The sequence below is a fragment of the Leguminivora glycinivorella genome, chromosome 20 (assembly GCF_023078275.1).
Source record: "Leguminivora glycinivorella isolate SPB_JAAS2020 chromosome 20, LegGlyc_1.1, whole genome shotgun sequence".
NCBI lineage: Eukaryota > Metazoa > Arthropoda > Insecta > Lepidoptera > Tortricidae > Leguminivora > Leguminivora glycinivorella.
This window is the reverse complement of record NC_062990.1, coordinates 13,039,017-13,065,168: the sequence shown is the minus strand read 5'-3', so window position 1 is coordinate 13,065,168 and position 26,152 is coordinate 13,039,017. Positions and strand designations below refer to the sequence as shown.

The 26,152-nt window shown below is 37.7% G+C and overlaps 1 protein-coding gene across 1 annotated transcript in view; it reads right to left on the bottom strand.

The window, feature by feature from the left end:
• The window catches only part of LOC125236938 (mitogen-activated protein kinase kinase kinase kinase 5), a 104,982-nt gene that overhangs the window by 15,331 nt on the left and 63,499 nt on the right, over nt 1-26,152 (bottom strand). The window contains exons 3-16 of the mRNA XM_048143857.1: nt 24,131-24,237; nt 23,122-23,260; nt 22,135-22,254; nt 20,407-20,550; nt 19,075-19,182; nt 17,471-17,620; nt 15,748-15,904; nt 14,133-14,250; nt 14,005-14,055; nt 11,977-12,015; nt 5,792-6,411; nt 2,728-2,852; nt 1,523-1,604; nt 175-297 (exon numbers count right to left, since the gene is read on the bottom strand). Coding sequence (XP_047999814.1) covers nt 175-297; nt 1,523-1,604; nt 2,728-2,852; nt 5,792-6,411; nt 11,977-12,015; nt 14,005-14,055; nt 14,133-14,250; nt 15,748-15,904; nt 17,471-17,620; nt 19,075-19,182; nt 20,407-20,550; nt 22,135-22,254; nt 23,122-23,260; nt 24,131-24,237 — 2,083 coding nt within the window. The remainder of the gene's footprint in view (nt 1-174; nt 298-1,522; nt 1,605-2,727; nt 2,853-5,791; nt 6,412-11,976; nt 12,016-14,004; nt 14,056-14,132; nt 14,251-15,747; nt 15,905-17,470; nt 17,621-19,074; nt 19,183-20,406; nt 20,551-22,134; nt 22,255-23,121; nt 23,261-24,130; nt 24,238-26,152) is intronic.

Genomic DNA, 26,152 nt, shown 5'->3' with positions numbered 1-26,152 from the left:
ACGCGCATGTGACACTCCTTGAGTTCCAGGCGTCCATAGGTTACGATGACCGCTTTCCACCAGGCGGACCGTATTCTTCTTTGCCACCGACGTCGTATAAAAAAAATAGTCAGTTTGCTTCCTGATTGGGAAGGATTAAAATCTGATTGACTACCTGTTTAAATAGATATTTACCTGACAGCGACATTAGTACGTCTTGTATGACGTGTAGCCATATTGTTCGTCGCGGACACAGCTGATCCATCGCGGTTTCGTGAAGTTCGTTGAGGTTCAGTGTGTATATGCCTTCCTCCGCACCTGTAAGACATGACAAATAAATAAATAAATATTATAAGGACATCCTTACAGATTGACTGAGCCCCACGGTAAGTACGGCTGTGGGTACTCAGACAATGATATACATAATATACAAATACTTATATACATAGAAAACATCCATGACTCAGGAACAAATGTCTGTGCTCATCACACAAACAAATGCCCTTACCGGGATTCGAACCCAGGACCGCGGCGTAGCAGGCAGGATCACTACCAACTAGGCCAAACCGGTCGCATTGCCATTTATTTTATACATTTGTAAGTATCAGATCTACGGAACGAGAATTATCCGAGAATCGTTTATGTAGATTTTAAATTGAAGCCTTTTTGTGAGTTCATAATTCTTATTTACATAAGGTCACTGCCACCTTTTTTTCCTGGCCATTCGCCAGGTGCCACTTTGTTGTGCGACTCAAAAGCACATGCGAGTTCATACTAATACATACAGAATGCAGAACTCGTATATGCGTCGAAGGCACTGGATGAAAGTCACTAAATACTATGAACATAGAATAGCGCTGCTTAATGTATTTATCACCTTTTCTGTAACCTATGTTTAACAAAATAAAGAATTGATTGATTGATTGATTGATTGATTGAACGCGTCTGTGCGTCGAAGGCTTGAAGGCACTGGGTGAAAGCATAGATTAAATATAAGATCATACCATTCCATACATTAAAATGCGACCGCCTAAGAACGCACATACACTACACCACACATAGATGGCGCTACAAAAAAATGTAGCTTTCGATTATACTTGTAGATGGCGTTAAGTGTCACATTTGACGTAGATTAATGGCTCGAAAGTGACACTTAACGTCAATCTACAAATAATCGATGGCAATAAGGCATTTTTTTTTGTGGCGCCATCTGTGGTGTAGTGTATGCGCGTTCTTAGGCGGTCGCATATTAATGTATGGGATGGTATGATCTTCTTATACATTACGGCCCAGCCACGACATTGGTCTAAGCGCGGCAGCGGCGAGCGGCAGTCATACGTGCGAATGAAAAGTCCCATTGCTGTGTCTCGCTTCAATGTATGGCCGCCGCTCGCCGCTGTCGCGCTTAGACCAATGTCGTGGCTGAGCCGTTAGTCTATGGTAAAAGTAACGAAAACGCGTATATGCGTTGTGGTGGTAGTGAATGCGTTAAAAGCTACTATTAACATGTTGCAAATAATATTTTGTCGACTAATACACTTACCGATGAGTATGTGTTGGTCTCTAGTGTCCGGGTTGATCCATGACGCAGTGCAGTTTATCCGAAGCGGACAACCGTTGAATACCTGTAATTCAAAAAAACTTAAAATAAAATTGTATTGTTGGATAAAGTGGCGAATCTATAATTTGTTTTAACCCCTGTTAGGGTCTCTCTAAACATATCGACACCGAATCGGCTGACGCCGACCAAAATCGCTCGTAAGTAACCGGTTTATTTTTTACCGGTTATAACCGGTTTATTTCGATTTTACTCCGAACTTTGTAAAGAACGCGAACGTTATGAGTTATGAGAACTTTATTTTAACCGAATAAAAACCGGTTTATTCGACGAGCGGCGAGACGCGCCGGCGCCGCGTAAAAACCTACGTTCACGCAGCGACTTGTTTGTTTGGTTAGAACAGTATTACCTATTATGCTGTGGAATAAACCGGTTTATTTTGTTCCAAACCTGTTAATCGAACGAAACCTTTATGACAACGTTCCCCTAAAAACCGGTTTAAAAATAGCGGTTTTTCGAGCGAAAACGAAATTTAAAGGTTTTGCCGCTAGTACAAGATAACGGTTTGAAAATTTAACCGGTATCCGAGCCCTGCTCATTAGTATGGACTTGCGTACGGATGCGTTCAGCGACGAAGTGTCTTCATACAAACGACCGATTTTTGATCACCTAGAGCCGATTCTACGAAGATAAGTTTGGGGAAAACCTTACTTAAGCCTGGTTTGTGACGACTACGGGACTAGACGTTCGAGGAGATCCATTATATTTTAGTATACAATTTTCATACTACATGGTGCTAGTAGAATCGTGATTATAACTACTCTCGTGATTTGGATTTTCATAAATGATAAAAGGAGCTCTAAATTGTTTCAATATAAAATGAATAGACTAGTTAGTCAAATCAGTTTCTTTTTATGAATTGTCAAAACGATTTGTTAATATGGAATTACTATGAAATACTGAGGAGGGACGTCACGGTCAATTCATTTACTTTATATCTTTTTCTTTGACTTATTAAATATAACTACTGTCCATATTTTTCTTCTAATTATGTAGCGCTTCATTTTGTGCACTGCATAAAATATTTTATTTTAAGTATAGGAAACTAGCCTCAACAGAGGCGTGTAAGATCGTAGGTCGGAAGCATGTGAGTGGCTACGGGTGTTAGGAGTTTGCAAAAGTAAGGTTACCTTGGAGAAGCAAGCGCCCATGTGCACTTTAGGCGTGGGCGGCAGGCCGTTGGGCGCGGGGCGCGGCGGCGTGTGCGCGCGGCGCGCGCGCGCCCGGCGCGGCGGCACGGGCGGCCTCTCCACACCTGACATTGTAAACGTAGCTTCGTCATAAAATACAAGGATTGGAGGACCATTGAGATTGGCCGGGCCTTAAACAAAGGATACTATAGACTGGACAGCCAAATAACATACCACTACCGAACGAGATGGTCACATACAAATTATAATAAGAGTGACAGAGAGCAAAATGTTATTTTTTGTTTCCGCCGCTGCCATAAACGAGTTTGTGGCAAACGAATAAGTACGTGACTTGTCGAGCTTATTATCCGCATAAATTACGTAGGTTGTTTATGGTAAACTGTCAGCCATTTTTAAAATACTTCTTAAATTCGCTCCATTATTCTATATCTGTCCCTTCCGGGTGTACGCTTACGTCGAGTCTATAGTATCCTTCGTCTGAGAGCCGGGCGACAATCAATAGTACATTGTCGACAAAGGGAGGAACTTGAATATTACTAACGAGGGTAAGTTAAATCGCGACGGCTTCCCGAAGTGATTTAAATATTCGAGTTAGTAATATTCAAACTCCCCGAGTTACACACGATGATTTTTCGCGGAGCCTTCTGTTGCAGGTTGGGGAAAACGGGACTACCGACATCGCGGCGGTGTGACGCCGGAGCGACTTACGACGAACGGTGGCGCGATCTATCGGTTCGATGCGACATTTACGACGTACTCTCTCTATTGGAGACCCAAGTAACAATTTCTGGTCCTATAGTGGTCGAGAGCACCAAATTAAATCACATTAAATGGTCCTATAAATAGTCTATATTGGTACTGTAGAGCCGATTTGGCGCAATTATGCAGCCATTTAGTGATATAATAGGGCTATAGCAGTATCATCCGTGACGTTTAAGGTCTATAATGGTGATGTGATGATGACTATTGTGCTAATTTGTTGACATAGAGGACACAGTAACGCTATTATAGTATCAATTTATGCTATAGTAGCATTTGAGATTCCGTTATACAGGTTTTTTGTTCTGTAATAGCAGTTGCCGTCCCTTTTAATGCGAATGAATGAAATTTCTAAAATAATTTAATGTGTGTAATATTTAACAAAAACTGTTCTAAACGAGGAACTTTATGAAAAGTGGCGTGTGAACTTGTGAAGTTTAGTGTCAATCAAAATAATTTGGATTTCGTATAATTCCATCATTACTGCAAAAAGGTATGCGATGGAAATTTTACCGTTAAAAGAATATTAGTTTAATGGAGTATTTTAAGTGCGCCCTCGATTTATACCTGTTTTGAATAAAATAAATAAATATAATTTAATACAATAAAATTATTGGCACCATAGTTTCTACTATGGATCCAAGAAGTAAAACATACGCTTTTATAGTTCGACTATGTCACTTATCATACGCATTCACTGCCATAAGCCCGCCATTGTGGATTCAATTAGGGTTGCATGAGACTTTAACTATGATCCAGTTTAACTTATAAGTTCTTTATATAGAAAACAATACTTGTTTTCAATGTTTTACTATAGAAAGATCTTCTAAACAGTTTTTTTTTATAAAACATATAGTAAACTCAGCTATAACGCTATTGTGTTTTAAAAGAGATACCGAAACCATTATTCTACAGTTCTGTGATATAAAAGAGTAATTGTGACGTATACGGCGATGAGATATAAAAGGCATTAGAAAACGACTATTAACGCTTTTCAAAGCTATATAAACGTATCCTGAAAACTTCATTATACAGCAAAATAGCTCTATAATGGTATTCATATCACTACTACAGTGTTAAATACTGTAGCAGTGTTTTCCAAAGCCACTATATCCCAAAATAGTGGTATAGTTAGGTTTTAATTTCTGTTAAAATACGACTACTAAAAATACTATAAGCGGCTTGTTGGGAACCTTAATAGCGCAAATTGATAGCATAACAGTGATTCCTAACACTATTATACAATAATATTGTTCTTTAGTAGGTTATTTGATCCTGTTATAGACCAGGCCTATAGCGGCTCTATAAAATGGTGATATAAACGTTTACATCACTTCCTAATAACACCTTTTAGCTGTATAACACAACAACTATAGCGGCTTGTCGGGAACCTTAATAGCGTAAATTGATTGCATAACAGTGATTTCTAACACCATTATATAATAATATTGTTCTATAGTAGTCATATTTGATCCTGTTATACACCAGGCCTATAGCGGCTCTATAAAATGGTGATATAAACGTTTACATCACTTCCTAATAACACCTTTTAGCTGTATAACGCAACAACTATAGCGGCTTGTCGGGAACCTTAATAGCGCAAATTGATTGCATAACAGTGATTTCTAACACCATTATATAATAATATTGTTATATAGTAGTCATATTTGATCCTGTTATAGACCAGGCCTATAGCGGCTCTATAAAATGGTGATATAAACGTTTACATCACTTCCTAATAACACCTTTTAGCTGTATAACGCAACAACTATAGCGGCTTGTCGGGAACCTTAATAGCGCAAATTGATTGCATAACAGTGATTTCTAACACCATTATATAATAATATTGTTCTATAGTAGTCATATTTGATCCTGTTATAGACCAGGCCTATAGCGGCTCTATAAAATGGTGATATAAACGTTTACATCACTTCCTAATAACATCTTTTAGCTGTATAACGCAACAACTAATAGCGGCTTGTCGGGAACCTTAATAGCGCAAATTGATTGCATAGCAGTGATTCCTAACACTATTATACAATAATATAGATCTATAGTAGTCATATTTGATCCTGTTATAGACCAGGCCTATAGCGGCTCTATAAAATGGTGATATAAACGTTTACATCACTTCCTAATAACACCTTTTAGCGGTATAAGCTTATAGAGCTAAAAGGTGTTACTGGAGGCTTTTATACGACAAGCGGTCACGCCGAAAACCTTTATACGACATCTATAGTAGCTTTTGGCGTCGAAAACCAAAATTATAGCACTAAAATGTTACTTGGGTGAGTGTCATTCGTCATGCTTATATCGATTTTCCGACATAAGTCATCGTCTGACGTCGAACCGTTTTCAACTTTATCCGCTATTTGAAGTCTGTTCGCTATTTGTAAAGCTTTAAAATTTGATATAGAAATCTTTTGCTTCTTACAGGTTTCACAATAAACTATACCAGAGTCAGAATTCTGATTTGAGCAGTTTCTGTAATAGCTTAAGATGTCAGCATTAGAATTACAAGCGTCGCAAGAGCATTTAGACGCGACGGATCTTTGTAAATCGCTCAAAGTGTTGTTGTCTCTAAGTTCCGGTTTCGGGCATAGACCACATTCGCAGTTGCTATTTCTTATCTGAGGAGATTCTACTATGGATTCGCTGCCAGGTTGGTCGGCAAACATTATATCTGTTTCTCCCATTCTTCTGCATAACGGGTCGTCTATGGAGACTCTAGAGGCGTTTATAGGTGTTTGGTAGTTCGAAGCTAAGTTCTGATAAATATTTGTAGTAGAGTTGTTTAAGAAATTTTGCTTTAACTGGATACATTGAGAGAGATGCTGGTCGTGGACAGATAAGCCGGCCGCTTGGGACATCGCTGCGGTGTCGGCCGTCATTGGCAGGGTCGCCCTGTGGAAATTACCAAAGCTACTAATTTGGTAGAATTGTATAAAGTAAAGACGCTAAATGGAAATAATTTCGTACATTGACCTGCCATTTTCTATAGCACAGCGCAAAAATACAATGTGACATAGTGAACCTAAATCGTGGTCGTCATCTTCTTCGAAAGAGACACATTTTTTAATTACAATCATACTTAATTATGACAACAATTTTATATGAAACAATATTACTTCATTTTATTTCTACTATATCAAGTCGTATTATATACTCTGGCACACCCAGTTTGTCCGTAGAAATATCCTAATTTTCTTTTGAAAGCCAACGTACCATTCGCGCCTCTATATATTTTTACTGGAGTGTTCTAGAGTATTTAATTGCTAGACTATTTATTACGCTGGAGGTCAATGCCACTGCGCAAGCGGGATAGACATAAAACTTCTACGAGTACAATAGAGATAAGAAATCTCGGGTCAATGACCGAAATTCTTCGTGTTTAGCGTCTTTACTTTATCTTTTAAGGTCGGGGTAGCAGTGCGGTTATTTCAAAGCTTTGGATTGTGCTGTTAGACACAAAGTTTTTATTCAACAAGCATTTGCGACGATCCTGAGAAAAAGGCATCCCAATCTCGCTTGCCATAAGGATGAGCTGACTGCGAGCGAATTTCGTCCGTATGATAAGCGATAATGTCGGATCTTTTAATTGAGAAGGTCACATTTTTATTTATTTTTTCGTGTTAAATAACAAGTGGTGCTGGTGGTTGATCAAATTCGTTTACAATGGTGATAATTTCGAAAATGGACATTTTAAAGTAAAATTTGGTTTTAATACATTCTGGGATTACGTTTAGTGCTTAAATTTAAGGACAATACGTCTAATTAATGAAGCACTAAAAAAATAATTTTAAAACAGTTTAAAAAATCAGTTTTGTTTTAAAAGGCGTTTCTTGTCTATATTCTATTGCTAAGTTTATTTTCATAGTTTATTTTTGTAGTTTATTAAAAAAAAATTAAATACAGCAGTGTTGTTAACTATACAATGTATAACTAAATACAAAACCATAAAATGCTCTAAAACTACATAAAACAAATCATTACATAAAATTGAATATCAATATTACTAAAATATTATACCATAGCTGTTCGGAAACTACTAAATTACGCCAGTATTCTACTAATTAAGGCAATACACACACTGACGTGGCAATTTTCCGCAACAAGCGAAAGGTTATGTTATATGTGACTATTTATAACTTTTTGATAATCTGAAGCGTCTGCAATCGATGCCACTTTAAATAAATTTAAAAACCGGCCAAGAGCGTGTCGGGCCACGCTCAGTGTAGGGTTCCGTAGTTTTTCGTATTTTTCTCAAAAACTATTGAACCTATCAAGTTCAAAACAATTTTCCTAGAAAGTCTTTACAAAGTTCTACTTTGGTGATTTTTTTCATATTTTTTAAACATATGGTTCAAAAGTTAGAGGGGGGGACGCACTTTTTTTTCCTTTAAGAGCGATTATTTCCGAAACTATTAACATTATCAAAAAATGATTTTAGTAAACCCTTATTCATTTTTAAATACCTATCCAACAATATATCACACGTTGGGGTTGGAATGAAAAAAATATCAGCCCCCACTTTGCATGTAGGGGGGGTACCCTAATAAAACATTTTTTCCCATTTTTTATTTGCACTTTGTTGGCGTGATTGATATACATATTGGTACTAAATTTCAGCTTTCTAGTGCTAACGGTTACTGAGATTATCCGCGGACGGACGGACGGACGGACGGACAGACAGACAGACATGGCGAAACTATAAGGGTTCCTAGTTGACTACGGAACCCTAAAAATGGAAAATTCTCCATCGCCTCTGATACTCGAACGCTACGTCAACTGAGCCACTATTGCATTTCTGAAACCTACCGAGACATGCGGGCCGATTTTGAAGTCTCACGCGTTCGAATTCAGAAAATTGTCACTGAAAATAATAACAAGTCACCGTTTTCAACCGGTATTTTAGTGACAAAATCCCGTATGCGAGATTCAAAAATCGCCTCCTTGGGTGCGAAGTCTCACTTAAGGCAGTAATTTTACACTTTTAAAATTATTCTAATTCTAGTCATATGTGACGTTCCAAGAATAAGGGTATGGGTAACGGCGTTTGATGCTTACTAATGACGCTCCAATACTAATGCGGTGCTCATCAACGTAAACTCGAGTGCCATAGGGTACCTTTTTTCGAGGATCGTCACATATAAGCTAGAATACCTACTCAGTTGCTGTTGCTGTTGTTGGTCTTGCTGAAACTGGCATTAGATATCCATATATTTATTAATGAAATCACGGTTGAATAGCGTGCCATTGGTGCCAGTGTGTGATTCGCCTAAAGCGTCGCAAAGCCAGTTTAAGTAGTACTGACCGTTTCAAATACTATTTCAGAAAGCATACATACTAGACGGAGGTAGTCTATTAGTTATCTTTTAATAAAAAAAATAAAAATGTAATTGATTTAAACAAACTTATTAGAACTCAAAAACATTGTTATATAAAATTATTATTTATAAGATAAAACATAATTTAGATCAAAACAAGAAACAAACAAAAAAAACAGCGAACAACCAAAAGGCAGTAACTCAAATATTAATAAAAACGGAGATATCGTTCATTAGGTTCAAATTAAAAATCGTTAACTTATCAAAAACGAGTCACTCACAGCATTTCGGTTACAAAATTTTCATCAACCTTAGATTTATTATGATTTATTTTATTCTAATTAACACAAGTCAAATTATAATCTATTGAAAACCACTCAGGCACTATTGTCCCAGAGCTGTAAAAACCTCTTTTTGACACATGACAGCGTTCGTAAACTCGCGCAACCTAATGAATTTTTTAATAAAATCCTGTAATAATATTTAAAAAAATCAAGTACTTAAAAACAATATTTCGCTTACTTTAAATATTATCTTACACAAGTTACATTTTTGCGGATCTTCGTTAGTGAGTATTTTACGATATTAAATTGTCACGCAGGATTTACTTATTATGTCACTTATCATTCATTTTTATTTTTGAACTAGTGCTGTGGCAGAGTCTGCCATTTCGATTTAAATGACATTTCAGCAAGTTGATAGAAATCGTATATTTGTTCAAGCGCCTCCTTGTACATAGGGCCTAATCGATTGTAATTTAATCGTTAGATTTGGCAAACGATACGTCTTAGCCACATCGCAACACACTTCAAAAAAAATGTGTCAAAAATGTGAACTTACAGATCCGGGACAATAGAGGCCTTGTCAATTTTTCTTTCATATGTGTAATTTATTTAGGTTTTAATTTATTTTATTGCATCAATATTATGAACCTGACTGTTGAGTTCCAGTTACATTCTCATGTGCAATGCGAATAAAGTAAGGTCAAAAAGGATATTTGCATCAGGTGGAGAAGATATCTTCTAAACGGGACATTTTTGAACTATTGCAACCATACGTTCGAAGTATGGTCACCAAACTTTTAAATTTATACGCTAATCGTAGTTTTAATACACCGTGTTTCCGGTATCACTCAAAACCTCAGACACCCCAACTGATTTTTATTTTTTTAAACGTATCTAGAATATTAATTTTTTAATTTGATGATTATTATTTTTTTAAATTGAATATTTAAATTTCTGTGCAGCTCTACTCGACTTTTAACTCTACACTCAATAAAATAATTGCTAGCTACGATCGTAAACCTTAAAACTGATTAAGTGTGTACGTTACTGCAACGACATAAGGTTTACCAATAGACAGCTATGTCACTGTAAATCACGTTAAACTGTGTCACAGTAAACTTCAAATTAGACAGGTGACACAGTAAGCAAATTTAAACCTAACGTTCAAAATGACAAGGTTGTAATTAGGTAAGAGTTCAATTTGTTATGACTTATGATAAACTTTAAAATTAAAGTGACGCACAACGTCAAACTCATAGCGGAAAAAATAATCGTCCAAGTAACCAGCCAGTATTAATACCCCTAAATACTGAAAAAGGTATACAACCTCTAGCAATATGATATGCACAATGTTGTATTACGAATTTGTAGAATGGGCACGTAAACAATAACTAATAATACAAATTAAAACAAAAAATATTACCCCCATCAAGATATAGCTCAATCGATTCTACTCTCGATTCTGAACAAACGGTTTTCAGGTTTTTAGTGTTAAGTGAAACACGGTGTATATTCACACTTTAAGTTCTCGCGCTTTGTACACATATTTAAAGTCACATACAGGTCGAACGCGATTAATTAACATTATTTTACCTTTTTTCCCAACGTTTCGGCCAGGTAACGACCGCGGCCAGTGCAACCTGGCCGAAACGTTGGGAAAAAAGGTAAAATAGTGTTAATTAATCGCGTTCGACCTGTATGTGACTTTAAATATTAATATATTCAGTTTAGAAAATATCTTCAAAAGACGCGTTTACCCCTCCAGACACGAATATCGTCACTACTTTTAAAAAAACTTGTATCTTCGTCTGTCAATGAAAAGAAAATTGTAGTATGTATGGGATGCATATAGACTTACTGCGTTTTAACTTTGAGGAACAGCGTGAGATACGAGATTTTTTCAAAGTAGTGACGATATCCCGGTTGATTTTAATGAATATCAGTCATATCAGATCAGTGTCCAACAGATGGTAGTCAACCAAATTCAACCAAAATTACGTGAGTGACTTGCCTTAAATATTCAAACCTTCAAACATGTTAAATCTCTCAAGCATTTTATGGGAATTTTTAGATATTGAGACTCACAATAAGCGTCAGTTGTTAACAAAAAATTAAGTCGATGTCAGTTTTGTAACGACAATTAAGCATAAAATCTGTAAGAAAATCAACTTTTTTTCACGTACAGAATTTAGATTATTGCTTACGAGTATAGTGTATCTAATTAACACAAAAACTTATACAGGGTGTAAACCTAATACGGGCGAACCTCTTAACGGTGGTGAGTATAGGACATAAAAAATGGAATTAGATAACTTTTACTTAAAATTGAAATATTTTTTTTATCCATACAAATTAATTCGGTCCGCAACGTAATGCAAACACTCGCGTTAAAGGCTCGTTGACAGTTGTCATTGATTGTCATCGCAACCACGTTTACAGTACATTGCTGCTGGGAAATTTTTCAGAAATTAATTATGGGCTGAAAATTAAGAGTAATTCAAAACCACTTCTTAATTGATGATAACAATATTGAATTATATGCCTGGTTTCATTTATCGCCCTTATTAGGTTTACGCGCTGTATACAATCTCTATAAAAATGCCGTTAGCGCGTTGTAGAAATCACCACCCTGGGTACAGCGACATCTAGAGGGACATTTATTAAACTTCTCACCTCGTTTTCATTTCATTGAAATTTCATGCTTAATTTATCGTTACAAAACTGATAGCGACTTAAATTTTTGTTTACAACTCACTCTAATTGTGTCCCAATTTTTGAAAATATTCTTAGGTATGTAAAACATTTCCGAACAGCTACACTACACACATACATGCGAAACATGCGGATGTCCAGTTTACCTGAGCATTAATTCTTCGTCTATATATTGCAAGAGGCTCCTAAAACAAACGAGACACATACAGACGTGTGCTTGCCAGAGTATAGTCCTAGGGTATGGCCTGAAGTTTAGTGCATGATAATTGGAAAATAACTAGGAAATTCTTTTATAAAATAATTATAACCTCAAAAGAAGTACAGTTTATATTGTACAGTAACAGTTTCATTATAAGTAAACCATGAAGTAAAGTTATCTGTGGTATTCCATGCCTAAAGGGTTCTTATCTTCATGATATGCGAGTGTGCACGGGAAAACGTCCCACTTTGTCGATTGCTATTAAGCCGCTTTGTCAGTTTATTCATATAAAGATACAAATAAACCTCGCCTATGGTAACCGACAAAGTGGGACGTTTTACTAAACACACTCACATATGTGCAATATGGATCTATTTTGTCCTCCGACCGATAAGCGTTAAATTTCAGGCGGCTGCGCTAAACGAAGTTACCGCTTCAGTAGAACAGAGTAAGTTTTTGACACAAGCTTTTATCGCCGACTGTACCTTTCTTTCAACAGTCATCTACTGCTCTCCGAGACGTTTCTAAAAACCCCTTACTCGATGGGGATACGACGTTTCCTAACAGTTCCTATGACCACCTTTCTGCTCCATCATCAGATCAGCTCCAGGATACCATAATATTGCATTGTCACGTGATTTACATATGTGTGCAAAATTTCAGCTCAATCGGAAACCGGGAACTGGGTCAAATTTAGTTTCTACGTTTTGACCCAAACTAACACACTAACAAGGTAAGTTGAATAAAAGCTTGTAAATAGTATACTCATCTTGGCCAGTAAATAAAATAAAAAAAACCTTGGATCACATGTTAGCTGACCTCGACTCAGACAAATCATAAATATTTTATTTGTAAACATAGGTAGTAGTACCTATGTTTACAAATAAAATATTTATGAGTTATGATTATGATTTATGATTTGTCTGAGTCGAGGATTAGGTACATATAGATCTTACATGGAGTTGTGTCAGTGTCGCTATGCTTTGCCTGTAGGCATACAAATATTTTTTTGTGGCGATTGAGCATGCAGCAAATATTAAACAAATAAGACCTGAGACTAAACCTAATCTTAATGATATTCTACAGTTCAGAATCGGAGAGAAATTCTTTAATAGAATAGTAGGCTTTCCTTGCCAAAAATTTAAATAGACTTTTTTTTAAATCTACTATGTCACCTAATTACATATGATTTGAGACATTTCTTACCTTACTGGCCTATATAATCTACTATTTTATCAGGTATTTTGGAAGGAAAAGACAATGGTGCACTTGAAGTATAAGGCCCATTTAGGGAAAGCCACTTTACTATTCTTTACATGCAAGGAAATATAGTAAATGTTTTGATTCTAGGCAAGTCTTAGTGAAATACAGCCGGCGTATCATGCTTCCAATTTTATCACTTGTCCACGTGGATAAGACAACTGTCACTCTCACACTGACATACTTGCCAAAGCGTGACGGATGCTTTATCCACGTGGATAAGTGTTAAAATTGGAATCATAATACGCCGGCTGATATCTAAAATTTTAATCTATTGAAACTGTGGAAGAAAGTCGAATGAAGTTATTTGTAGTTACAGTCTCATGAAACTACAATGGAAATAATGTAATAATACTAAAGAAAGAGCTTAACTTCAGACCATATAAGGAAAAAGAACATAAACAATTAAAAAACACTTTTCAACTGCAAAATCTTCAAAACTCACTGTTCACTCTTATCACTCAATTCTTACCTCACTCAAATTTAATATTTCACAATGTATAAAAAATATATAACGTAAAGCCAAACATAGAAATCGGGACAAAAAGACAAAACATGCACTTACACGAAAAAAAAACACATTTTTAAAACATTACTACTCACAGTGCACATAAGACACTCTTAAAAACCTTTATACACACATTGAAAATCGCCAAAAACTGTTATAACGAAACTGCAAAAAATGTTAACAAAAATAACGTTTCTTTATATATACCTCAGACTCATTCTCATAATATCATCACCCGTTATTGCCCGACACCACTTGCTATAACATAATAACGAAATTAAAATAAATAAATATAAATAAAGAAGCTGGAATATTGTGAATTGTGGGTTACTCACTTTTCGCTGTTGGGCATCGTGTCGTTGGCCATTTCTGGGGTTAGGGGGTTGTGTTTCGGGCAGGTCATTAGGGACTTCACGCTCCAATCCTCGCTGGACTGTCTGTGGTGAACTGAAACTGTAATATTTATGATTAGGAAAGAATTAGAGGTAAAATAAAGGACAACAAGAAGGATTTTGTACATTCTTCCAATCCAATATATTTTTTGTAAGGCAAATCGTGATATTTCTGAAAAAATCTTAAAATCATTATAATGAAATGGCGGATTTATTTGCATAATATGCTTAAGAATTTCATAAATTATGATCTGGCGATTACGTATACGGCCCCTATAAAATTCCGTGAGCGCGTTATAGAAATCGTCGCACTGGATACAGCTACATCTAATAAAAATATTCTTTATTTAATCAAGCATCCATCGTCTACGTGGGGTGTCGTTGTCATTCCGTTAGCGCGTTGTAGAAATAGCCGCGCTGGATACAGCGACATCTAGCGGGTGCAGCATTTGACAGTATCAGCGCGCTCCGGCTCGTCGGTAAAGTTCAATAACCTCGCTCTTGCTGCCCCGTGACCTAGGTCCTCGTCAGCATCTAGTCCTACGATGGAAGAATCATCACAACCTTCAATCGATAACAATCCTCAATATTTTTATACAATCCATATAAAAATTCCGTTAGCGCGTTGTAGAAATCGCCGTGCCCGATACAGCGACATCTAACGGAACGTTGCCTAAGCTCACCTCAATCTTCATAACCTATTTGCTGTACACCAGCCTTATATACAATCTCTATAAAAATGCCGTTAGCGCGTTGTAGAAATCTCTGCACTGGATACAGCGGCATCTAGCGGGACAATTAGTAAACTTCTCAAATCGTTTGACAGTATCAGCGCGCTCCGGTTCGTCGGTAAAGTTCAATAACCTTGCCCGCGCTGCCCCGTGACCTAGGTCCTCGTCAGCATCTAGGCATCTAGGTCTACTATGGGAGAATCATCATAACCTTCAATCGATAAACAATTCTCAATCCTTTTATACAATCCATATAAAAATTCCGATAGCGCGTTGTAGGAATCGCCGTGCCCGATACAGCGACATCTAACGGGACATTGCGTAAGCTCATCTTCATTAACCTATTTGCTGTACACCAGCCTTATATACAATCTCTATAAAAATGCCGTTAGCGCGTTGTAGAAATCACCGCCCGCCCTGGATACAGCGACATCTAGCGGGACATTTAGTAAACTTCTCAAATCGTTTGACAGTATCAGCGCGCTCCGGCTCGTCGGTAAAGTTCAATAACCTTGCCCGCGCTGCCCCGTGACCTAGGTCCTCGTCAGCATCTAGGTCTACTATGGGAGAATCATCATAACCTTCAATCGATAAACAATTCTCAATCCTTTTATACAATCCATATAAAAATTCCGATAGCGCGTTGTAGGAATCGCCGTGCCCGATACAGCGACATCTAACGGGACATTGCGCAAGCTCATCTTCATTAACCTATTTGCTGTACACCAGCCTTATATACAATCTCTATAAAAATGCCGTTAGCGCGTTGTAGAAATCCCTGCACTGGATACAGCGGCATCTAGCGGGACAATTAGTAAACTTCTCACCTCGTTTGACAGTATCAGCGCGCTCCGGCTCATCAGTAAAGTTCAATAACCTCGCTCGCGCTGCCCCGTGACCTAGGTCCTCGTCAGCATCTAGGTCTATGATGGGAGAATCATCGTAGCCTGCCCTACGTGCTGCTCTCTCTTCTTCCATACGAACCTAGAAAAAGAGATAAGTGTAACTAACATATTGGGAACATTCTTATTTTTTTTGAACTATTTCTTTTTTTTTGCATCTCATATCAACCTTAGACCGATAGTCCACTTACCACCATCATATATTTATCATAGAAATATTATCATAGGCAACATGCCGTCCTTTTTCTTCACGTTGGAGAAAAAGAAAGGCATACAGACCTTTGATCATATTTCTATGACAAACATATGATAGTGGACTATCGGCCTTACAGTGTATCCTCATTGTTCGATAACCGTAGATCGTTAGATAACTAAGGGTGAAGTCACATCATCTTTCCTAACCTTTTAGGGTGAAGTCACATATATCAGCATCGACATAAATTAAATATAACAAGATCATACCATCCCATACATTAAAATGCGACCGCCTACGAACGCGCTTACACTCCACCACACATAGATGGCGCCACAAAAAATGCCTTGTTGCCACCGATTATTTGTAGATTGGCATTAAGTGTCAATTCCGAGCCGTAAATCTATGTCAAAAGTGACACTTAACGCTATCTACAAGTATAATCGAAAGCTACAATACAAGACATTTTTTTTGTGGCGCCATCTATGTGTGGTGGAGTGTAAGCGCGGTCTTAGGCGGTCGCATTTTAATGTATGGGATGATATGATCTTATTTAATTTATGGCATCGAGCACATTTTATGAGAAATTGCTCGCTAGAAAGAACATGCGCACGCATGCTTTCAGCTTTCTTTGTCTTTATACTAACGAGGGATATTAAGATGCGGCTCGGTGCTGGTAGATACCACCCTTAGGAAAGATCTCATCGAGAAAAAATCTTCTAAGAAATTAACCGTGGCAATAGTTGAATTAATTGACAGTTTGCCTCGTTATTCGCCGCAGAAGCGGATTCTGTACTTACTTACAGTGGCCTGAAGAGCATTCACAATTCTTCGTAATAAATATAGTATTTTATACAATCGTGATATAATACAAGGCTTTTCAGTCGAGTACCATGTTTAGGCCACGAAGCTTGCTGAGTGGCCTAATAGTACGGTACGAGAGTGAAAAGCTTAATTATATCACTATTGTATACAATACTTTTTCTACGAGTCATTATCTTCATCATCAATGGATGAAAAATATCATCATTCAACTTAAAATTAATGTTAACCCTTCGAGCCCCAGCGACATCATATGATGTCAGAAAATATAAGTAAATACATATAGATGCTTGGGACTCGAAGGGTTAATGGCGTCGTTCACCGTTGTATCAACTTCGAATTACTTGGCAACCAATTGTTTGTAATAACCGTCTGTGATTGGTCGATAACGTGATACATAAAAAAAAATGTGTTTCAGATGCAGAAAAATTTGCCAGGTATCGCAAATTAGTATAGAACTTGTATGAAGTTCTATTTTTGAATTTTTTTCAGTTAACTAAAGTGAAGTGCAATGAAATATTATAGTTGACTAAGTGTCAAAGACCATCCAATACTGAAAAGTCAGCACTTATAGTTTAGTCTATGGTGTCCTAATTGACAGATTAAAGTCGACGAGTAGAATGAAGTACTTACGCGACCACTAGACAGATCCCTGGTGGGTACAACGTGGTCCGTGAGCAAAGACCTAGGCCTTGCTCGCGCGGCGCCCGGAGACTGTTCCAGCACGCGGCGCCCGCGACCCGTGTGTTTGGACGCGATGCGCTGTGGCACGTTCGATACAGCCTGGAGAAAATAGTTATTTGTTTTACAAGGGGGCAAAGTAGTTGTTTAACCGCACAGGCGCTTAAACAAATATATGATTTCTATCAACTTACTGAAATGTCATTTGAATCGAAATGACAGACTCTGCCACAGCACTAGTTAAAAAATAAAAGCCGGCCAAGAGCGTGTCGGGCCACGCTCAGTGTAGGGTTCCGTAGTTTTCCGTATTTTTCTCAAAAACTACTGAACCTATCAAGTTCAAAACAATTTTCCTAAAAAGTTTTTATAAAGTTCTACTTTTGTGATTTTTTTCATATTTTTTAAACATATGGTTCAAAAGTTAGAGGGGGGGGACGCACTTTTTTTTCCTTTAGGAGCGATTATTTCCGAAAATATTAATATTATTAAAAAATGATATTAGTAAACCCTTATTCATTTTTAAATACCTATCCAACAATATATCACACGTTGGGGTTGGAATGAAAAAAAAAATCAGCCCCCACTTTACATGTACGGGGGGTATCCTAATAAAACATTTTTTTCCATTTTTTATTTTTGCACTTTGTTGGCGTGATTGATACACATATTGGTACCAAATTTCAGCTTTCTAGTGCTAACGGTTACTGAGATTATCCGCGGACGGACGGACGGACGGACGGACGGACGGACGGACGGACGGACAGACAGACATGGCGAAACTATAAGGGTTCCTAGTTGACTACGGAACCCTAAAAATGAATGATAAATTACATAATAAGTAAATCCTGCGTGATAAATTAATATCGTAAAATACTCACTAACGAAAATCCGCAAAAACGTAACATGTGTTAGATTATGTTAAAAGTAAGCGATATATTGTTTTTAAGTACTCAATTTTTTTTAATATTATTACAGAATTTTATTTAAAATTTCATTAGGTCGCGCGAGTCCACGTTTTGTGGACGCTGTCATGTGTCAAAAATGTGAACTTACAGCTTATTTATAACACGAGGTGATTAACATAATAAAGTACTGTTTTTTACTTTAGTCACAGTTACATTCTACATTACTATAATATAAATTGTTCAATACAGCTTACAGCTCCGGGACAATATTATAATAGAGGCAGACAACAGGTGATCTTACCGCTAAAGAACGATCTCTACCAGACATATATACCAGATATATTCGTCCCTGTTTTCTAAAACGTTAATCACGATAAGACCGACCCACGTGGCGCCGTGTTGTCCATGACGGTCAATCCAAGCACGACAACGCCTGGTTCTCCTCCTTGAATGATAAACGCATGAGGCGTCACGAGCAGGCCTCCAACCCCCGCCCATCTGGGGGAGCATACACCTGCCATGTGTGCGGACGAGGGATCCTCTCTCGAATTGGGCTATACAGCCACGAACGTAAGTGTCGCAAGGATGCTGCTTGAATCATCTGTTATAGATGCAAAGGCCTGTTATTATTATTAATCACGATAAACGTACCCCTTCGTCATCCATTTCGGAGTTGGTACACACACTTGGTGGATTCGAGTACTTTTGTAATAATTCTATGGCGAGCCGCTTGTTCATATCTTGTTGGAAGAACGAGTGCTGTGAACAAAATTAAAACCATTAAAATCTATGGTCAAGTCTGACAAATAAGAGCAGGATAGTTAGTAAATGGTAATTTTATGCTGAATAGGCTTGCATCCTAGTCAAATCAGCTTCTTTTATAGAACTGTCAAAACGAATTTGAACGACTTGCTAATATGGAATTTATATGAAATCGAATTGAGTGACGTCACGGTCAACTCAGTTACGTTATATATTTCTACCTGACTTATTAAAAAGAAATTTGATTTAAAAAAAAATTGTGCATTTTTCGTGAATGGTATAAAATATTTTATTTTAACTACAGTCAAGTTCCCTATTGTTTTAGTTGTGTCCAAATCTATCTATTATGAAAAAAAAATGAAGTTTATTATATAAAATAACAATTTCAGAAAATCACGAACCTGTGTCCCGAGCTTGGAAACCCTATGTTACAGGACGCAGTTACGTCGCAATAGTACCATAATCTATATTAAGGTTAGTCACTACATAGTATAAAACAAAGTCGCTTTCCCTGTCCCTATGTCCCTATGTATGCTTAAATCTTTAAAACTACGCAACGGATTTTGATGCGGTTTTTTTTAAATAGATAGAGTGATTCTAGAGGAAGGTTTACATGTAGGTAGGTATAGTACCCGTGCGAAGCCGGGGCGGGTCGCTAGTTAATTATATAATAGACATTCGGATTCTTGGTGAAAATAAAAAAAAGCACCGATGACCAGTGGCGGGATAATCTGGACTCATCTCTGATTGGTTGGCTAGTTTTTGCTACGAATGTGCGACCACACTCGCGGCAGGTCAGCACCCCTCCGACATAATTGTAAGTAATAACATAGATTAAATATAACAAGATCATACCATCCCATACATTAAAATGCGACCGCCTAAGAACGCGCATACACTACACCACACATAGATGGCGCCACAAAAAAAAATGTCTTGTAGCTTTCGGTTATACTTGTAGATGGCGTTAAGTGTCACTTTTCACTTAGATTTATGGCTCGAAAGTGACACAACGCCAATCTACAAAGAATCGATGGCAACAAGGCATTTTTCGTGGCGCCATCTATGTGCGGTGTAGTGTATATGCGTTCTTAGGCGGTTCTTATAATTTAATCTATGGTAATAGCCACAGGTGGTCTGGCTTTTAGCTCATCGCGCTTAGCGAGTTCTGTGCGCCGTCTAGCTTCAAACTGACGCATTTAAACTAAAATGTAACTATACCTGTAGTAGTTTGTCAGCTGTGGGCCTCTTCTTCGGGTTCTTAGTGAGCGCCAATTTAAGGAATGCGTGGAAGAGTTGCGACCAGCGCTCACGCTCCTTCAGTTGCGGCGGCTTGAAGCCCGACTTAGACATCAAGAAGAGGACCTGCAATCATTAAGATAGTTAAAAAACATGTAACAATACAGACAAAAAAAAACAGAAAAAATCTGAGCGTTAGATATGCATCACGAAAAGGAACTAGCTTAACGGCCCGGCCACGACATTGGTCTAAGCGCGACAGCGGTGAGCGGCAGCCATACGTGCGAATGAAAAGTCCCATCGCTGTGTCTCGCTCCAATGTATGGCCGCCGCATACCGCTGCCGCGCTTACACCAATGTCGTGGCTGAGCCGTAACGTTAATGAATATGTAAACGCTGACTATTATTTTTGAAGGAAATATTAGGCAGATTTGACGACCGGTCTGGCTCAGTCGGTAGTGATCCTGCCGTGTTCGAATCCCGGTAAGATCATTTATTTGTGTGATGAACACAGATATTTGTTCCTGAGTCATGGATGTTTTCTATGTATATAAGTATGTACTTATCTACGAGTATTTAAGTATGTTATATCGTCTTAACAGCCATAGTACAAGCTTTGCTTAGTTTGGGGCTAAGTTGATCTGTGTAAGGTGTCCCTAATATTTATTTATTTTCCGTGGAACAGTCGATTTGAGAATTTTTTATTCAGTCGGTTGTATCGATTACTTGCGCAGGCTCAGCTCCGCACTGAACCGAAGGCCCGTAGCCTAAGATACTCGTCGTGTTTTTGTAAATTTTACGAGCTTACGAGATGGAATTCTATACGACAGTACCAAACTTAGTGACCTGGGGGACCCCCTTATGAGATAACAATAATTATGTCATTAGACTTTCTCTTATATTGACCGGGAGAACCGGGAGGTATTCCATGGTCATGATGCCACTACGTCAAAATATCGGGAGCTCGACAAAAATCACAAAGGCACTCCTAATCAATCGATCTATATCCCGGACATCCCGGTCAATATAAGCCTAATGAAAATAACCGTGAATCATTCAAAACTCTTAATTATTATGTCGATAAATAGGCTACTTGCCTCCTAGTCAAATCAGCTTCTTGTTAAGAACTGTCAAAACGAATTTGAACAACTTGCTAATATGGAATTTATATGAAATCGAATTGAGCGACGTCACGGTCAACTCAGTTACTTTCACAGATGTCATATATACCATAGATCAAGCAAACGTATCTACTTATCGTGTCAAATGAACTCAGTGAAATCTACTGAGTTGTCCGTCTTTACTCGCAGCTTGCAGCTTTCGGGCGTCAATTTTTGTAAGTTGAAGTCAACCAAAACATAAAAAATGCCTCGTTACGTGATATTCAATTGCAACAACACAAAAATTATGAACAATCAAGAGCCTGAGACATATTTAAAATTACAGGCAAGAATCAACTTTAGTACAAAATTTGACACGCTCGGCCCCTATACAAATATATGAATTTGTTTCTTCTATCTAAATTAAGTTCTGTGGTTACTTTATATATTTCTACCTGACTTATTAAATAGAAATTGGATTTAAAAATAACTTCTGTCCATGTTTTTCTTCTAATTATCTGATGCTATATTTCGTGCATGGTATAAAATATATTTTTTTAACTACAGTCAATTTGCCTATTGTGGCTTAGTATAAACATAAAGTACACACCCTCATAGGATGTAGCTCGAACATGGGAGGTTGCAACTCTGCTAGTTCTATGGCGGTGATACCGCAAGCCCAGATGTCACAGAGCTGATTGTAGCCGCCCTTTCTTTCCACTGCTGCCACCTGGAAAACAAAAAGTTGGTTGAGGAGTTTTATGCGCTGTTGCATGACTTGCATGCTGGCACTTTGATTTTATCAAAGACATATCGGCACTACTTTGAAAAAAACTTGTATCTTCTTCTGTAAATAAAGAGAAAAATGTATTAAGTATGTATGGAATACATATAGACTTACTACGTTTTGTCTTTGAGGAGCAGTGTGAGATACGAGATTTTTTCAAAGTAGTGACGATATATAGTTATATATCGTTAGACTATATAGACTTTATATTTAGACTTTATCTGTCTATACGGAGTTCCGTATAGACAGATAAAGTGTAAGAAAAAAACGTACCTGAGTACCATTCAAAAAAGGTATGATGGCTTAGATGGCATTACACCTTCGGGGTACGCTCAGATAGATGGCGCTAATATTAATATTTGACATTTTAACACATATCAAGCTAAGAATATGGGCCAAATTGTCAAAACTGAGGTTCAAAAGTTTTAAGCCTGTCTATGCACTTTGATTACACATTTTACTTCGACAGTAACTGTCTATAATACTCGATCCTCTTTGATTTTATTTATTAGCCTCTCTTAGTATCCCACTGCTGGGCAAAGGCCTCGTTTTTTTTCCACTCGACCCTGTGGTATGTATGGAGGAAAAAGATATCCTGTACCGACCCAAGTGAAGGGACGACAGTAAGCAAATGATTATGAAAACTGGGTTAAATCAAATTGCATATTATACAATAGTAGCATAGTATGAAACTTCTGGTGCCATCCAATGAGAAGATGAATAATGAACAACAGAGAGGTATGAAGGAACAGGAAAGGAGAGCATATAATGATGAAAACTGGGTTAAATCATTGTTGTTGAGTATCAAACCTCTGGTGCCATCCAATATGGAGTCCCGATGAAAGACTTCCGCTTATTGATGGTGGCAGTGATCTGAGCCGAGACCCCGAAATCAGCCAGCTTGACGTCCCCGCATTCCGTTAGCAAGATGTTCGCGCCTTTTATGTCCCTGGAAAATATAAATAAATAAATATTGGGGACACTTTACACAGCCCAAAACTAAAGCTTGTACTATGGGTGTTAGTGCTAGGCAAAGGGGTTTGAGTATTATAGAGAGCTACTGTCAAAGTAAAATGTGTAATCACAGTGCATAGACTGCCATCTCTCGACACAAGCTTAAAACTTTTGAACCTCAATTTTGACAATTTGGCCCATATTGTTAGCTTGATATGTGTTAAAATGTCAAATATTAATAATATTAGCGCCATCTAGCCGAGCGTTCTCCAAAGGTGTAACGCCATCTAGGTCACCGTACATTATTCTCTATGGCTTTGAGGTACGTTTTTTTCTTTAAAAAAAAAAATCTTAGACCTCATCCGTGTAAATATACGGAGTTACATATGTCTTTGGTGCTAGGCGACGACATGCATAATTATATAGATAGAACCTAAATACATACTTATATTCATATAGAAAACATCCATGACTCCGAAACAAATATCTGTGTTCATCCTCATCACACAAATGAATGCCCCTTACCGGGATTCGAACCCAAGAACATCAGCTTAGCAGGCTGGGTCACTATCGACTAGGTCAGACCGGTCGTCGGTACATTGTAGAGGTAGATATTTACAATTAAAAGTGAACTTTGACTAAGTATATTAGACTAATGCAGGTGATTTGGAAGGCTTTATATAATAAGTTGCTTTTGCTCCTTAAGAGGAGAATTTTGCAAAATCGTTTCTTAGTGCTCCTCTACACCTTATAAGGAACCTACGTGCCAAATTTGGAATCTCTAAGAGCAAGGATTTCGGCTGTGCGTTGATATGTCAGTCAGTCAGTCAGTTTCTTCTTTTATATATTCAGATAAAATGCTCACCGATGCATCTTGCCCATACTATGCAGATAGGATAGCCCCATAAGAGTCTCGCGACACATGTAGGCTATCTGCAGCTCGGTCAGCGGACCCGTCACGTGGTAGATGTCCTAAAAATATGAAATTATTTCATCAAACACAGACACATGTAAAAAAATACATAAAAACGACTTAACATTGCTATTATTATGAATAGTGGTGCTGAATACAATTTTGAATCGTTTTCTAATTACAGTTTCCTAGATCAGCGGGAATCATAGCTTGTAAACTCATCTACTCTAAATGTGAATATAAGAACTGAGACGCCGTAATGCAATAACTCTTATTTATTGATAAGAATCTTAGTTAAAACGTATACATGTTAATTCATTGAAATATATTGCAAAAATAAAAATCTAGACTTCTGTCTTCATAATGTAAGCTTCAGTTGACAGCAATTCAAAAATGTGACAGCTATATCGATTCTCGATGGTCAATCTTCTTGCTGGCCACGACATTCTCCCGCCTGAAGAACAGCAGAATCCTTTCTTCCAACATCTGGTAGTGGGCACAGCTTCGAAATCGATCTAGTTAACACTCCAGTTGCTGTGCGGACGTCGTAGACTCGCGTAACATTATCTTTTCCAGAATGTTTCAGTAACACTCTACCTAGTAGCCATTTACTAGGAGGTAATCTATAGTCTTTGATTAACACTAAATCTCCGACGTTGAACTCTTGTTGTCTAATTTTCCACTTAGGTCTCTCTTGTAATCTTGTAAGAAATTCTGTTTGCCATTTTCGCCAAAATATCTGTAACATTCTTTGCATATTTTGCCATCTCGATAGGGAATTTGCTTTATGTTGAGTCAAATCTCTCTCTGGTATTGTGACTAATGGTTCTCCGACAAGAAAGTGTGCTGGTGTCAACGGCTCTAGGTCATCAGGATGATCGCTCAGCGGTGATAAGGGTCTCGAGTTAAGACAAGCTTCGATCTGGTTCAGAAGCGTTGATAATTCTTCGAAGGTAGGTGTAGTATCTCCGAGGGTTCTCTTTAGATGGAATTTCGAACTCTTCACCCCCGCTTCCCATAATCCCCCGTGATTTGGTGATCCAGGAGGGATGAACTTCCACTTGGTACCTTCAGTGTCTAGTAAGGCTGCTAGTTCAACTGGGATCGTTGATTTGCCAAGTCTCCAAGTCTCTAGTATTTCTTTGCTCGATGCAATGAAATTAGTACCGTGGTCGCTCCACATCTCTTTGACGAATCCTCTTCGTGATGTAAATCTTCGAAATGCAGCCATGAACGCTTCCATTGTCATGTTACTCACACATTCTATGTGTATAGCTTTAGTTACCATGCAGATGAAAATACATATGTATGCTTTGAACGTTTTCGTTCCTCGTCCAGGGCTCATGCGCACGTTGACTGGACCTGCGAAATCTACACCTGTAGTAAGAAATGCTCTTGATGGCTTAACTCTTATTTCAGGTAAATCGCCCATCAGTTGAGTTACAGTTTTCGCTTTTTGTTTAGCGCAAGGAAAGCAGTTTCTAACATACTTCTTGATAGTATTTCCTGCGTCAATCAGCCAGTATCTTCCTCTCAAGTATATTGTCATAAGTTGCGGGCCTCCATGCAATGTCTTCTTGTGTGCGTCATCGAGTAAAAGTGGTAGCAGTACATTGTTCTTAGACAGAATGACAGGATGTTTGCTCAGGAACTCTAAATCTGCATGTTTCAATCTTCCTCCAACTCTGAGTACTTCTTTTTCATCAAGAAAGGGTGTAAGTGACAGTATTCGACTTCTTTTCTTAAGTGGTTGACGATTTCTCAAAGCTTCGATTTCTTCTGGAAATTCAAGTTGCTGTGAAAGCTTGATACATGTAGTAAGTGCTTTTTCTCGCTCATCATGAGTTACATACTGAGGTAAGTTTTCTTTTACATCTTTGTTTTTGAACATCAGCCATCTTTGACAGTAAGCTATGACTGAAATGAGTCTTCTCAATGATGAATATCTCTTTGAAATTGTGAGTATGAATTCTT